Source organism: Kogia breviceps, chromosome 3, assembly GCF_026419965.1.
Source record: "Kogia breviceps isolate mKogBre1 chromosome 3, mKogBre1 haplotype 1, whole genome shotgun sequence".
Classification (NCBI taxonomy): domain Eukaryota; kingdom Metazoa; phylum Chordata; class Mammalia; order Artiodactyla; family Physeteridae; genus Kogia; species Kogia breviceps.
Window position 1 is genome coordinate 50,001,495 of NC_081312.1, and position 13,386 is coordinate 50,014,880.

Genomic DNA, 13,386 nt, shown 5'->3' on the forward strand with positions numbered 1-13,386 from the left:
TCTTTTCTCCACACTCTCTAGCATTTGTTATGTGTAGACTTTTTTTTTTTTCTGACTGATGTGAGTTGATACCTCATTGTACTTTTGATTTCCATTTCTCTAATAATTAGTGATGGTGTGCATCTTTTTGTGTGTCTACTGGCCATCTGCATGTCTTTTTTGGAGAAATGTCTATTAAGATCTTCAGCCCATTTTTCAATTGGGTTGTTTTTCTGTTGTTGAGTTGTATGAACTGTTTGTATATCTTGGAGATTAAGCGATTGTCTGTTGCATCATTTGCAAATATTTTCTCTCATTCCATAGGTTGTCTTTTTTCATTTTTGTTTTTGTTGCTGTTGTTGTTGTTTTTGTGGTTTCCTTTGCTGTGCAAAAGCCTGTGTGTTTGATTAGGTCCCATTTGTTTATTTTTGTTTTCATTTCTATTGCCGTGTGAGTCTGACCTAAGAAAACATTGGTACAATTTATGTCAGAGAATATTTTGCCTATGCTCTCTTCTAGGAGTTTTATGGTGTCATGTTTTATGTTTAACTCTTTAAGCCATTTTCAGTTTACTTTTGTGGATGGTTTGAGGGTGTGTTCTAACTTCATTGATTTACATGTAGCTGTCCGACTTTCCCAACACCACTATTTTATTTCTGTTAGGTGGACTGAATGGATTTCATTTTAGGGTGTTTCCAACTTATATACTAAATACTGAATTTTCACCATTTTGGGTGCCAAAGTAGTACGAGCATTTCAATCATTTGCTCTGTTGGGTGAGGAAATAAATGTGGAGGGACAGACAGGCAGGGTGCTTTTATTAGTGGGGCTTTACTGACTTAAAACTTTAAAAATAAAAACAGGAGGGGACCTTCAAGATGGTGGAGGAGTAAGATGTGAAGATCACATTCCTCCCCACAAATACATCAAAAATACATCTGCACGTGGAACAACTCCTACAGAACACCCACCGAATGCTGGCAGAAGACCTCAGACTTCCCCAAAGGAAGGAAACTCCCCACGTACCAGGCCAAGTGGCTGACAGGGTCTTGGTGCTCTGGCTGGGTGTCAGGCCTGAGCCTCTGAGGTGGGAGAGCTGAGTTCAGGACATTAGTCCACCAGAGACCTCCCAGCCCCATGTAATATCAAACAGCAAAAGTTTTCACAGAGATCTTCATCTCAACGCTAAGACCCAGCTCCACACAACAGCCAGCAAGCTACAGTGCTGGACACCCTATGCCAAACAATAGCAAGACAGGAACACAACCCCACCCATTAGCAGAGAGACTGCCTAAAATCATAATAAATTCACAGACACCCCAAAACACACCACTGGGGGCGGTCCTGCCCACCAGAAATACAAGATCCAGTCTCATCCACCAGAACACAGGCATCAGTCCCCTCCACCAGAAAGCCTACACAACCCACTGAACCAACCTTACCCACTAGGGGCAGACACCAAAAACAACAAGAACTACGAACCTGCAGCCTGCGAAAAGGAGACCCCAAACACAGTAAGTTAAGCAAAATGAGAAGACAGAGAAATACACACCAGATAAAGGAGCAGGGTAAGAACCCACCAGACCAAACAAATGAAGAGGAAATAGGTAGCCTACCTGAAAAAGAATTCAGAGTAATGATAGTAAAGATGATCCAAAATCTTAGAAATATAATGGACGAAATACAAGAAACGTTTAACAAGGAAGGACCTAGAAGAACTAAAGAACAAACAAACTGATGAACAACACAATAAATGAAATTTAAAATTCTCTAGGAGGAATCAATAGCAGAATAACTGAGGCAGAAGAATGGATATGTGACTCAGAATATAAAATAGTGGAAATAACTACCACAGACCAGGATAAAGGAAAAAGAATGAACAGAATTGAGGACAATCTCAGAGACCTCTGGGACAACCTTAAATGCACCAACATTTGAATTATAGGGGCCCCAGAAGAAGAAGACAAAAGAAAAGGGACTAAGAAAATATTTGAAGAGATTATAGTTGAAAACTTCCCTAATATAGGAAAGGAAATAGTCAATCAAGTCCAGGAAGCACAGAGAGTCCCATACAGGATAAACCCAAGGATAAACACACCAAGACACATATTAATCAAATTATCAAAAATTAAATACAAAGGAAAAATATTAAAAGCAACAAGGAAAAAGCAACAAATAACATACAAGGGAATCCCCATAAGGTTAACAGCTGATCTTTCAGCAGAAACCCTGCAAGCCAGAAAGGAGTGGCAGGACATATTTAAAGTGATGAAAGGGAAAAATCTACAACCAGGATTACTCTACCCAGCAAGGATCTCATTCAGATTTGATGGAAAAATTAAAACCTTTACAGATAAGCAAAAGCTAAGAGAATTCAGCACCACGAAACCAGCTTTAGAACAAATGCTAAAGGAACTTCTCTAGGCAGGAAACACAAGAGAAGGAAAAGACCTACAATAACAAACCCAAAACAATTAAGAAAATGGGAATAGGAACATACATTATCAATAACTACCTTAAATGTAAATGGATTAAATGCTCCAACCAAAAGACATAGACTGGCTGAATGGATACAAAAACAAGACCTGTATATATGCTGTCTACAAGAAACCCACTTCAGACCTAGGGACACATATAGACAAAGTGAGGGGATGGAAAAAGATATGCCATGCAAATGGAAATCAAGAAAAGCTGGTGTAGCAATTCTCATATCAGACAAAATAGACTTTAAAATAAAGACTATTATAGGAGACAAAGAAGGACTCTACATAATGACCAAGGGATCAATCATGAAGAAGATATAACAATTGTAAATATTTATGCACACAACATAGGAGCATTGCAATTTATAAGGCAAATGCTAACAGCCATAAAAGGGGAAATTGACAGTAACACAATCATAGTAGGGGACTTTAACCACTTTCACCAATGGACAGATCATCCAAAAATGAAAATAAATGAAACACAAGCTTTAAATGACACATTAAATGAGATGGACTTAATTGATATTTATAGGACACTCCATCCAAAAACAACAGAATACACCTTCTTCTCAAGTGCTCATGGAACATTCTCTAGGATAGACCATATCTTGGGTCACAAATCAAGCCTTGGTAAATTTAAGAAAATTGAAATGAAGTATCTTTTCCAACAACAGCGCTGTGAGACTAGATATCAATTACAGGAAAAAACTGTAAAAAATACAAACACATGAAAGCTAAACAATACGCTACTAAATAACCAAGAGATCACTGAAGAAATCAAAGAGGAAATCAGAAAATACCTAGAAACAAATGAGAATGAAAACATGATGACCCCAAACCTATGGGATGCAGCAAAAGCAGTTCTAAGATGCAAGTTTATAGCCATACAATCCTACTCCAAGAAACAAGAAACGTCTCAAATAAACAAACTAACTTTGCACCTAAAGCAATTAGAGAAAGAAGAACAAAAAAACCCCCCAAATTTAGCAGAAGGAAAGAAATCATAAAGATCAGATCAGAAATAAATGAAAAAGAAACGAAAAAACAATAGCAAAGATCAATAAAACTAAAAGCTAGTTCTTTAAAAAGATAAACAAAATTGATAAACCATTAGCCAGACTCATAAAAAAAAGGGAGAAGACTCAAACCAATAGAATTAGAATTGAAAAAGGAGAAGTAACACCTGACACTGCAGAAATACAAAGGATCATGAGAGATTACTACAAGCAACTGTATGCCAATAAAATGGACAACCTGGAAGAAATGGACAAATTCTTAGAAAAGCACAACCTTCTGAAATAGAACCAGGAAGAAATAGAAAATGTAAACAGACCAATCACAAGTGCTGAAATTGAAACTGTGATTAAAAATATTCCAACAAACAAAAGTCCAGGACCAGATGGCTTCACAGGCGAATTCTATCAAACATTTAGAGAAGAGCTAACACCTATTCTTCTCAAACTCTTCCAAAAGATAGCAGAGGGAGGAACACTCCCAAACTCATTCTATGAGGCCACCATCACCCTGATACCAAAACCAGACAAAGATGTCAGAAAGAAAGAAAATTACAGGCCAATATCACTGATGAACATAGATGCAAAAATCCTCAACAAAATACTAGCAAACAGAATCCAACAGCACATTAAAAGGATCATACACCATGATCAAGTGGGGTTTATCCCAGGAATGCAAGCATTCTTCAAGATACACAAATCAATCAATGTGATACACCATATTATTAAATTGAAGGAGAAAAACCATATGATCATCTGAATAGATGCAGAGAAAGCTTTTGACAAAATTCAACACCCATTTATGATAAAAACCCTGCAGAAAGTAGGCATAGAGGGAACTTTCCTCAACATAATAAAGGCCATATATGACAAACCCACAGTCAGCATTGTTCTCAATAGTGAAAAACTGAAACCATTTCCACTAAGATCAGGAACAAGACAAGGTTGCCCACTCTCACCACTCTTATTCAACATAGTTTTGGAAGTTCTAGCCACAGCAATCAGAGAAAAAAAAGAAATAAAAGGAATCCAAATCAGAGAAGAAGTAAAACAGTCACTGTTTGCCGATGATATGATACTGTACATAAAGAATACTAAGGATGCTACCAGAAAACTACTAGAGCTAGTCAGTGAATCTGGTAGAGTTGCAGGATACAAAATAACTGCACAGAAATCTCTTGCATTCCTATACAGTAGTGATGAAAAATCTGAAAGCGAAATTAAGGAAACACTCCCATTTACCATTGCAACAAACAGAATAAAGTACCTAGGAATAAACCTACCTAAGGAGCCAAAAGACCTGTATGCACAAAACTATAAGACACTGATGAAAGAAATTAAAGATGATACAAACAGATGAAGTGATATACCATGTTCTTGGATTGGAAGAATCAACTTTGTGAAAATGACTATACTACCGAAAGCAATCTACAGATTCAATGCAATCCCTATCAAACTACCAATGGAATTTTTCACAGAACTAGTACAAAAATTGCACAATTTGTATGGAATCACAAAAGACCCCGAATAGCCAAAGCAATCTTGAGAACGAAAAATGGAGCTGGAGGAATCAGGCTCCCTGACTTCAGACTATAATACAAAGCTACAGTAATCAAGATGGTATGGTACTGGCAAAAAAACCCCAGAAATGTAGATCAGTGGAACAGGATAGAAAGCCCAGAGATAAACCCACACACATCTGGTCACCTTATCTTTGATAAAGGAGGGAAGGATATACAGTGGAGAAAAGACAGCCTCTTCAATAAGTGGTGCTGGGAAAACTGGACAGCTACATGTAAAAGAATGAAATTAGAACACTCCCTAACACCATACACAAAAAATAAACTCAAAATGGATTAAAGACCTAAATGTAAGGCCAGACACTATCAAACTCTTAGAGGAAAACATAGGCAGAACACTCTATGACATAAATCACAGCAAGATCCTTTTTGACCCACCTCCTAGAGAAGTGGAAATAAAAACAAAAACAAATGGGACCTAATGAAACTTAAAAGCTTTTGCACAGCAAAGGATACCATAAATAAGACCAAAAGACAACCCTCAGAATGGGAGAAAATATTTGCAAATGAAGCAACTGACAAAGGATTAATCTCCAAAATTTATAAGCAACTCATGCAGCTCAATAACAAAAAAACAAACAACCCAGTCCAAAACTGGGCAGAAGAACTAAATAGATATTTCTCCAAAGAAGATATACAGATTGCCAACAAACACATGAAAGGATGCTCAACATCACTTATCATTAGAGAAATGCAAATCAAAACTACAATGAGATAATACCTCACACCGTTCAGAATGGCCATCATCAAAAAATCTACAAAAAGTAAATGCTGGAGAGGGTGTGGAGAAAAGGGAACCCTCTTGCACTGTTGGTGAGAATGTAAATTGGTACAGCCACTATGGAGAACAGTATGGAGGTTCCTTAAGAAACTAAAAATAGAGTTACCATATGACCCTGCAATCCCACTACTGGACATATACCCTGAGAAAACCATAATTCAAAAAAGTCATGTACCAAAATATTCACTGCAGCTCTATTTACAATAGCCAGGACATGGAAGCAACCTAAGTGTCCATCAAGAGATGAATGGATAAAGAAGATATGGCACATATATACAATGGAATATTACTCACCCATCAAAAGAAATGAAATTGAGTTATTTGTAGTAAGGTGGAAGGACCTAGAGTTTGTCATACAGAGTGAAGTGAGTTAGAAGGAGAAAAACAAATACTGTATGCTAACATGTATATATGGAATCTTAAAAAGAAATGGTTGTGAAGAACCTAGGGGCAGGACAGGAATTAAGATGCAGATGTAGAGAATGGAGTTGAGGACACGGGAAGGGGGAAGGGTAAGCTGGGAAGAAGTGAGAGAGTAGCATTGACATATATGCACTACCAAATGTAAAAGAGATAGCTAGTGGGAAGCAGCCACATAGCACAGGGAGATCAGCTCGGTGCTTTGTAACCACCTAGAGGGGTGGGATAGGGAGGGTGGGAGGGAGACACAAGAGGGAGGAGATATGGGGATATATGTATACGTATAGCTGATTCACTTTGTTATACAGCAGAAACCAACGCACCATTGTAAAGCAATTATACCCCAATAAAGATGTTAAAAAATAAAAAGAAAAATAAAGTAAAAACAATTGAATTCTGCCCAGAAACAATAGTAAGAAAATCTAGAGTGCTATTTCCTCCATTGCTCCCTCCCCACCCTCACATCTCATCCATCCATCAGGGTTGAGATATGTCTTTATGTGGAAATGTAGCCTGATAAAATTGTAATCACAAACAAGTAAAAAAATCACACTGAGCTCCAATTTACCTTCCATAGATATACCATGTATATTAGTGACTTTCAGTTGTAATCTGAATGAGTTGTAGTGAGATTATATATTTTGAATTATAGCCTGTTTTAATGTCTCTCTGTGGCAAGAGTAATTTATCTCAGCGCTGTCAGTTTGGGGTTTCAGCTTCGTGTGGCAAATTTTGGTGAACTCTTTGAATTGGTGCTATCTTCAGTATCTTTCTGAGTGAAATATGGAACTGTGAAATCCTGGTAGATAGTTGTCCTTCAGTTAAGAGGAGAGCAACAAAATAGATGTGCATAAGTTCCCTGAAAGAACTTCAACTCTTATCAACTTGAACAAGCTACTGAAATATTTAACCTAAGAATTTTAGGTTGCACACTGTCTGCCATGAGGAATCTAGGCTCTGGAGATGGGAGTTAATTAGGCTTATTTTCCTGTTGAATTCATTACAGGATCTAAGAAATCCGCTCACCTCATACAGTTCAGCCACCATGGAGAGTAGGCTGGTTATTTGTTATCAAAGCAGCTTCATTCATAAAGTTGGATCTTTGCTGAGACAACAGCAGGTTTTAAAAGGGGGATACACCTTTTCTCAACAGTTTCCTGCCTGAGATGGTTGTAGAACCTACCAGCAGGAGTGATTAGGAAGCTTACTGATGAGGCCAGAGACCACTGTGGACCTACTCATTGCCAGTGGTTGGAAGCAGATCTGTGCATGCCTGCCTGTGGAGCATGGGCTGGATTTTGGTTCTGACCTGTGCCCTGGGCTGGGTGCTTTTGTGCAGTACACAAACTACAACTGTATGCTGTGACTTGGAAAAGACCCAGTAGTAACACAGCACGATAAGGGGACAAAATGATCTAGTTCAGGTCAATTTCACTGTTTTTAATGTAGTAATTTACTGGTAATGTACATTTTATTTAACTTGAGCTTTCTAGCCTACCTGCTTTGGGTTGCATCTCTGTCTCCTCACTGTGCCAGAAATACACCAGGCTCACTCATTCTGGTCTCCACACGTCGGCAAATAGTAACTGCTCCTTTCTTTCCACCTGGCTGTCTCCAGCTTATTCCTCAGCTCTCACTTAGACCTTGCTTCTTGCAGGAAGTCTACCCTGAACTCGCAAGGCTGAAGGACACCCTAGTTAGGTACCCCTTCTTGAACTCCCCCATAATAGCACTTGCTACACTACAGTATTTTACTCTATGTTTTCTTGTCTGCATGTCTTTGTCAGCACATAAACTTCGTGAGACAAGAAATATGCTTGTCCTGTTCATAGTTGTATTCCAAAGATGTAGCATAATACCTCACACCCATTAAACATTTATTGAAGAACAAATTCATAAATGCATGCATACAAACTCCTGTTAGTTGATGGATTCTGAATATTTGCTTCAGCCTGATTTTATTGGTTGTGATAGGTTTTGCTGTCGAGTAAGTGATGTCTTCTCACAAGTGTGAAAGGCAAATCCTTGGTGTGATGCTGCAGAAGGCTGTGGCATGTTTCTTAGGAGTCTCCTCTTAATTAGCTTGTTGGCTTAGGAGAGCCAACCTGGATGAATGCACTGAAGGGTCCCAAATCATGTGACTCACTCAGATGATGATTTCAGAGCCAGAGAGTGATCGGGTCTTGGAAGAACAGAATTAGTTCTAAAACACACTAATCTTCTCTTGCCTCCTCTAGAACTGGAAGACGCAGCACAGCGAGGAGTATGAAGCAGAAGGTAGGAATTGAGTGTGCGTGGGGCCTGCCTGGGAAGGAGGGGCTGCCATTCACAGGGCGCTCTCCACACCCCCTTCCTGCATCCCTTGCCTTCTTACTAACATCCTTGCCTGCTGGAGGCCAACTAAGAAATAACCTGAAGAACAACAGCAACAAAAAATTCATTCCCAGTTGATAGCTCATAGTTTTAAATCCTTGCATTTAACATCATGCAAGATGTGGCAACTAAGCTGTAGAATTTCACTTATGGGTTAATTACTCTCTTACATAGACTTTCTCATTAATCTATGAACAATCCAAAACTAAATAGTTACCTATTAAAATGTATCCCTTGACAGGGCTTCCCTGGTGGCGCAGTGGTTAAGAATCCGCCTGCCAGTGCAGGGGACACGGGTTCGAGCCCTGGTCCGGGAAGATCCCACATGCCGCGGAGCAACTAAGCCCGTGCGCCACGACTACTGAGCCTGCGCTCTAGAGCCCGTGCTCCGCAACAACAGAAGCCACTACAGTGAGAAGCCTGCGCACCACAACCAAGAGTAGACCCCGCTCGCCGCAACTAGAGAAAACCCGCCCGCAGCAACGAAGACCCAACGCAGCCAAAAATAAATAAATAAATTTACATTTAAAAAAATGTATCCCTTGACAAGTTTCAGATGTATTTAAGATGGATCAAAACACGTTGATCTTCTGGCCAGCAGATGGCACTGTGGTTCAGCTAACGGAACCTCAGCCCACTTCACAGCCTACCCTGGATTAACTGTACTTAAGTGTAATTACACGTTCTCTAGGTCTCCAACCTGTAAAGACACAGCGGTGATGGGCTTAATGTCTTTGATAAATAGTAGGGGTAGCTCTAAATGCTCTTCTCAACTCTCTAAGGTTCTTCCAGGCACACACAGCCTTGCCAGCAATTAGCTCATGTTTAAGTAATGACTTTACAGAATCTCTAATATGGAAGTAAATTTTAGCTAGAAGTGAGAACTTTTAATAGAGGATAAATAAATTTTTATTTTTAAATAAGTAGTTTGATGCTTAAATCTTCAAATAGAACTTATCCTTAATATATGAATAATTAATAACTTGCCCTGGCAAACATTTATTCTTTCAAGTTGGATTGCTTATAGGTCAGAATATTCGTATGTGTAAAGATTTGGAAACAGGCTAATCTTGACTTTTATAATCATTTTATGATATTTATCATGAAATTATTTCCTTCTCAGTAAAAGCAGAGCTTAGACTGAAAGAAAGTGGAGATAATAAAGACTGGTAGCTACAGCTGAGGTAGGTCATATGAAGCTCCTTAGAATGGCTCTCAACCAGCCTTCTCTTCTGATCACACCAAAACCTAAGCCTGTGCATATTTTCCTTTGGAATAAAATAAGCCTAGAACCTTGGCATTACTGCACAGGAGATGGTATTTCTTACATAGGTATGACTGCCAATGAACAAATACATGTCTGTTGGCCCTAGTTGCAGCCTGAGAGCCAATGGTTCCACTTCATTTGAACTTCAGGATCAAATCAGCTCAACATCAAATCAACATCTGTAGTCTCTTTCTTATAGCATTTATTTTCAAAAAGCACATTTTTCTTTGAGAATAGGCTCTCAGTTCCTTTAGGGACAACACACTGTATGCTTTTATTTTAGGCCAGTTAAGATTTTGGAACCCAGATGATTTGAATGCCTCACAAAGTGGGCCTTCCCCTCCCCAAGACTGGATAGAAGAGAAACTGCAAGAGGTTTGTGAAGATTTGGGGATCACCCGTGATGGTCACCTAAACCGAAAGAAGCTGATCTCCATCTGTGAGCAGTATGGTTTGCAGAATGTCGATGGAGAGGTAAGCCTTGCATCATATTTTTATTCAGGAATAGTAACCATGATAACAGCTAAACTGGCCACAGGCTAGGAATAGCCATATTTTGGTTTCCTGCAGCATGTTACAGAGACTCCATTCTCTTTTTGTCCTGGAAAGTCAGCCATGAAGATCCTGTCTCTGAGGACCTCATGTTGTATTGTGGAAAAGAAAAACTGACGATAGCTGACACTTACTGAACCCGTACTGTGTGCCCCTCACTGTGCTAAGCACATTACCCCACATTACTATAAGACACCAGTTCAGTGTAGCATGATGTCAATCTATTTGTAGATGTGGCATTCACAGGGAAAAATGTGGGAAAGCTGTAGAGGAAGGACGAAGAGGGGAGTTCAGGAGATTTGAGTTGAGGGAATATTTTGAAGGCCAGGCTGATAAGTTTATTTGTTTGGAGAGAAGATCTCAATATCACCCCTGGGGTCTTAAGCAGATTAAGTAATAATACATAGGAAAAACTTATTTGCTGAGGGTGGTCTGAACTTCTTTCATGGGGTATAGTGGTATAAAGAGAGCCTTAGATTAGGAGACCAGCCAGGAGCCATCACAATAATCTGGTCATGAGGAAAGGGAAAAGGGTAGATTGGTGGTTTTGAAAATGTACAACAGAAGAGCCCTGAAGGAGCCCCCAAAAGACTCTTGCTCGGTTAAATTCTGAACTTTATGTTTAATAAAAAATTAAGAGGAGTGGCAGGACTGGGTGCATGAACAGCCATGAAACATAAGAATGTAATTAATTCCAAGATATGTCTTTCAAAGAGCTGAAAATAAGGATTGGTGGGACTTAGAGGTTAGGGCTACAGTTGTTGCTTTGGGAAACTTTGATTATAATGATATTTGAAACCATGTTATCTGCTTGCTCAGAGGATAAGTGGTATTATTTTCCTAAACCAGAAAGAGGTTTATTATCAAAAGCTTCCAAGTTGGGCTTCCCTGGTGGCGCGGTGGTTGAGGGTCCGCCTGCCGATGCAGGGGACGTGGGTTCGTGCCCCTGTCCGGGAGGATCCCACATGCCGCGGAGAGGCTGGGCCCGTGAGCCATGGCCGCTGAGCCTGCGCGTCCGGAGCCTGTGCTCTGCAACGGGAGAGGCCTCAGCAGTGAGAGGCCCGCGTACCGGAAAAAAAAAAAAAAAAAAAAAAAGCTTCCAAGTAGTGTAGCTTGCAGAAAAGTTCTTTCCCCGCCTTCTCCCTTGTGTATGTGACCATTGCACACCCTCTGACTACATTTTAATGGCTCAGCCATCATTTATTTTTCAGTGATGGCTGTTGAGTCATAAAATTAAATTCATCCTCCTAAATTATAAACCAGCACAGTATGCAGAACCTTGGGTTGTTTTGCCAAGAAATATTGCACAAACTTGGATTATTTATCCAAGAACAAATCTTGGAATAAATTTAGCCATTTGTGGGGAGTTGCATTTTCTTCTGTGGTGGAGATTCCAGAGCCCAGGAAAAGAAGCAGCACATTTATTTTCTTCTGATGTGAGGACGAGTAAAGGATTGCTAATTGAATGTAGCTTTTACTTAGTGTTTTTCCTCCCCACCAAAATCATGAAACACTATAGTACTTTGTATTACTAGCTCTAGACCACAGCGGAGCTGAAAGTTCAAGATGATCTCATCAGCATACAACTTGGAATCCTAGAATTTTACAACTGAAAGCAATTTTAGATTTAGTCATCCCTCATTTTAGAGATAAAGAAAGAGATCACTGCTGCCTGTTGCCATCATCATGAAGGGAAACTAGATTCACTGTCTTAAGGCTATAAAACTAGTGCCCTGCTTTCCAGAAGCAAGGACGACTGTAGAGCAGAGATGGCAGACTATTCCCCCTAGCTGCCAAATATGACCCAAGGGCTACGTTGCCTACCCAATGTTTAAAAATTGAACTTTTTGCTATACTTTTGAAAATCAGGAGATTTTTCTAAAAATCAGAAGATTTGGCTCCATTTTGCTGTGAGAAGCAGCTAGTCCCTTTGGACAGGGCATGCACTCGTGTTCCATTCACTGGTTTAAAAGGCACTACTTCCTAATGTCTCAAGACCATCCTGCCTCATTTATTGGCATCACCTTCCTGGCCCCTCAGGGTATTTATGATCCCTATTCTAGTGCACTGTTTCCCAACTTACACATTGGCAAATCAACCATCCGAAGACCTGGCTGGTGAAGGGGAGTAAGAATGTCCTCGGGGTTCTAGATTCAGCTCCTGCATAGACTGCAGGGGGTGCCCTAGTTGCCCACTGACTTGTATTCTTGTCAGCCCAGCCCTGCGCATCCACCCTCTTCTGAATCCACATCCCTTTATTCACTACTTGTCCACTCCCCCACGTACAATAACTGGCGGGATTTACTTCACCACTTCAGATGGATCAGGTGATGGGTGTTTAGGCGGTCAGGAGGCTGTGCATTGATTTGGCCAAGGTCACAGGGCCAAGCCACGTGGAGCTAAGGTTCACTGATTCACTTCAGTCAGCACACTTGGATTTTTACTGTGACTTCTGGTTTGACAGTCCTGAAAGCCTAGTCCTCTAAGAAAGTGTTCTTTTGGTTGATAAGAACGAGACGGAGAAGCTAAGGGAGCTTGGCAACCTCAGAATTTTGCCCCAGATACCTTTCCATCTGTTTCATCGTATGCTTCTCTATTAGGAACTGCTGCTTCTTCCAAAGATTTCCACTCTTTAGGATGATTTTCTTGTTTCAGAGTCCTCTTCAGAGGAAGTGGTATAAACGCAAGAATAGAGACAGATGTTTCCTATTGGGTTTGAATTGGAAAAAAAAGCATTGGATAAAAGAAATGCCTCAGGCACTTAGATGAAGGATAAAATCAACAATTATGAGATGACAGGAGTCCTAACAATAGTCCAGACTTAAGAAATGAATATTGAAAATTTGAGGATTTGTTACAAAGAGGCCTTTGTTAGAATGGAACCAGGTGTAGGCTCAAATGCAACAAGAGTAAGTTTGTTGCTTGTTCTATTCCTTGC

The 13,386-nt window shown here is 39.9% G+C and overlaps 1 protein-coding gene across 10 annotated transcripts in view; it reads left to right on the forward strand.

Annotated features, from left to right (window-relative positions):
• Window positions 1–13,386, forward strand: part of NIN (ninein) — a 113,650-nt gene that overhangs the window by 50,505 nt on the left and 49,759 nt on the right. For all 10 annotated transcript variants that reach the window (XR_010839563.1, XR_010839560.1, XR_010839561.1 and 7 more), the window contains 2 exons: window positions 8,494–8,533; window positions 10,180–10,370. Coding sequence is in view for 6 of the 10 variants with exons in the window: in XM_059056562.2 (XP_058912545.1) it covers window positions 8,494–8,533; window positions 10,180–10,370 (231 nt within the window). In the remaining 4 variants the exon portion in view is untranslated. The remainder of the gene's footprint in view (window positions 1–8,493; window positions 8,534–10,179; window positions 10,371–13,386) is intronic.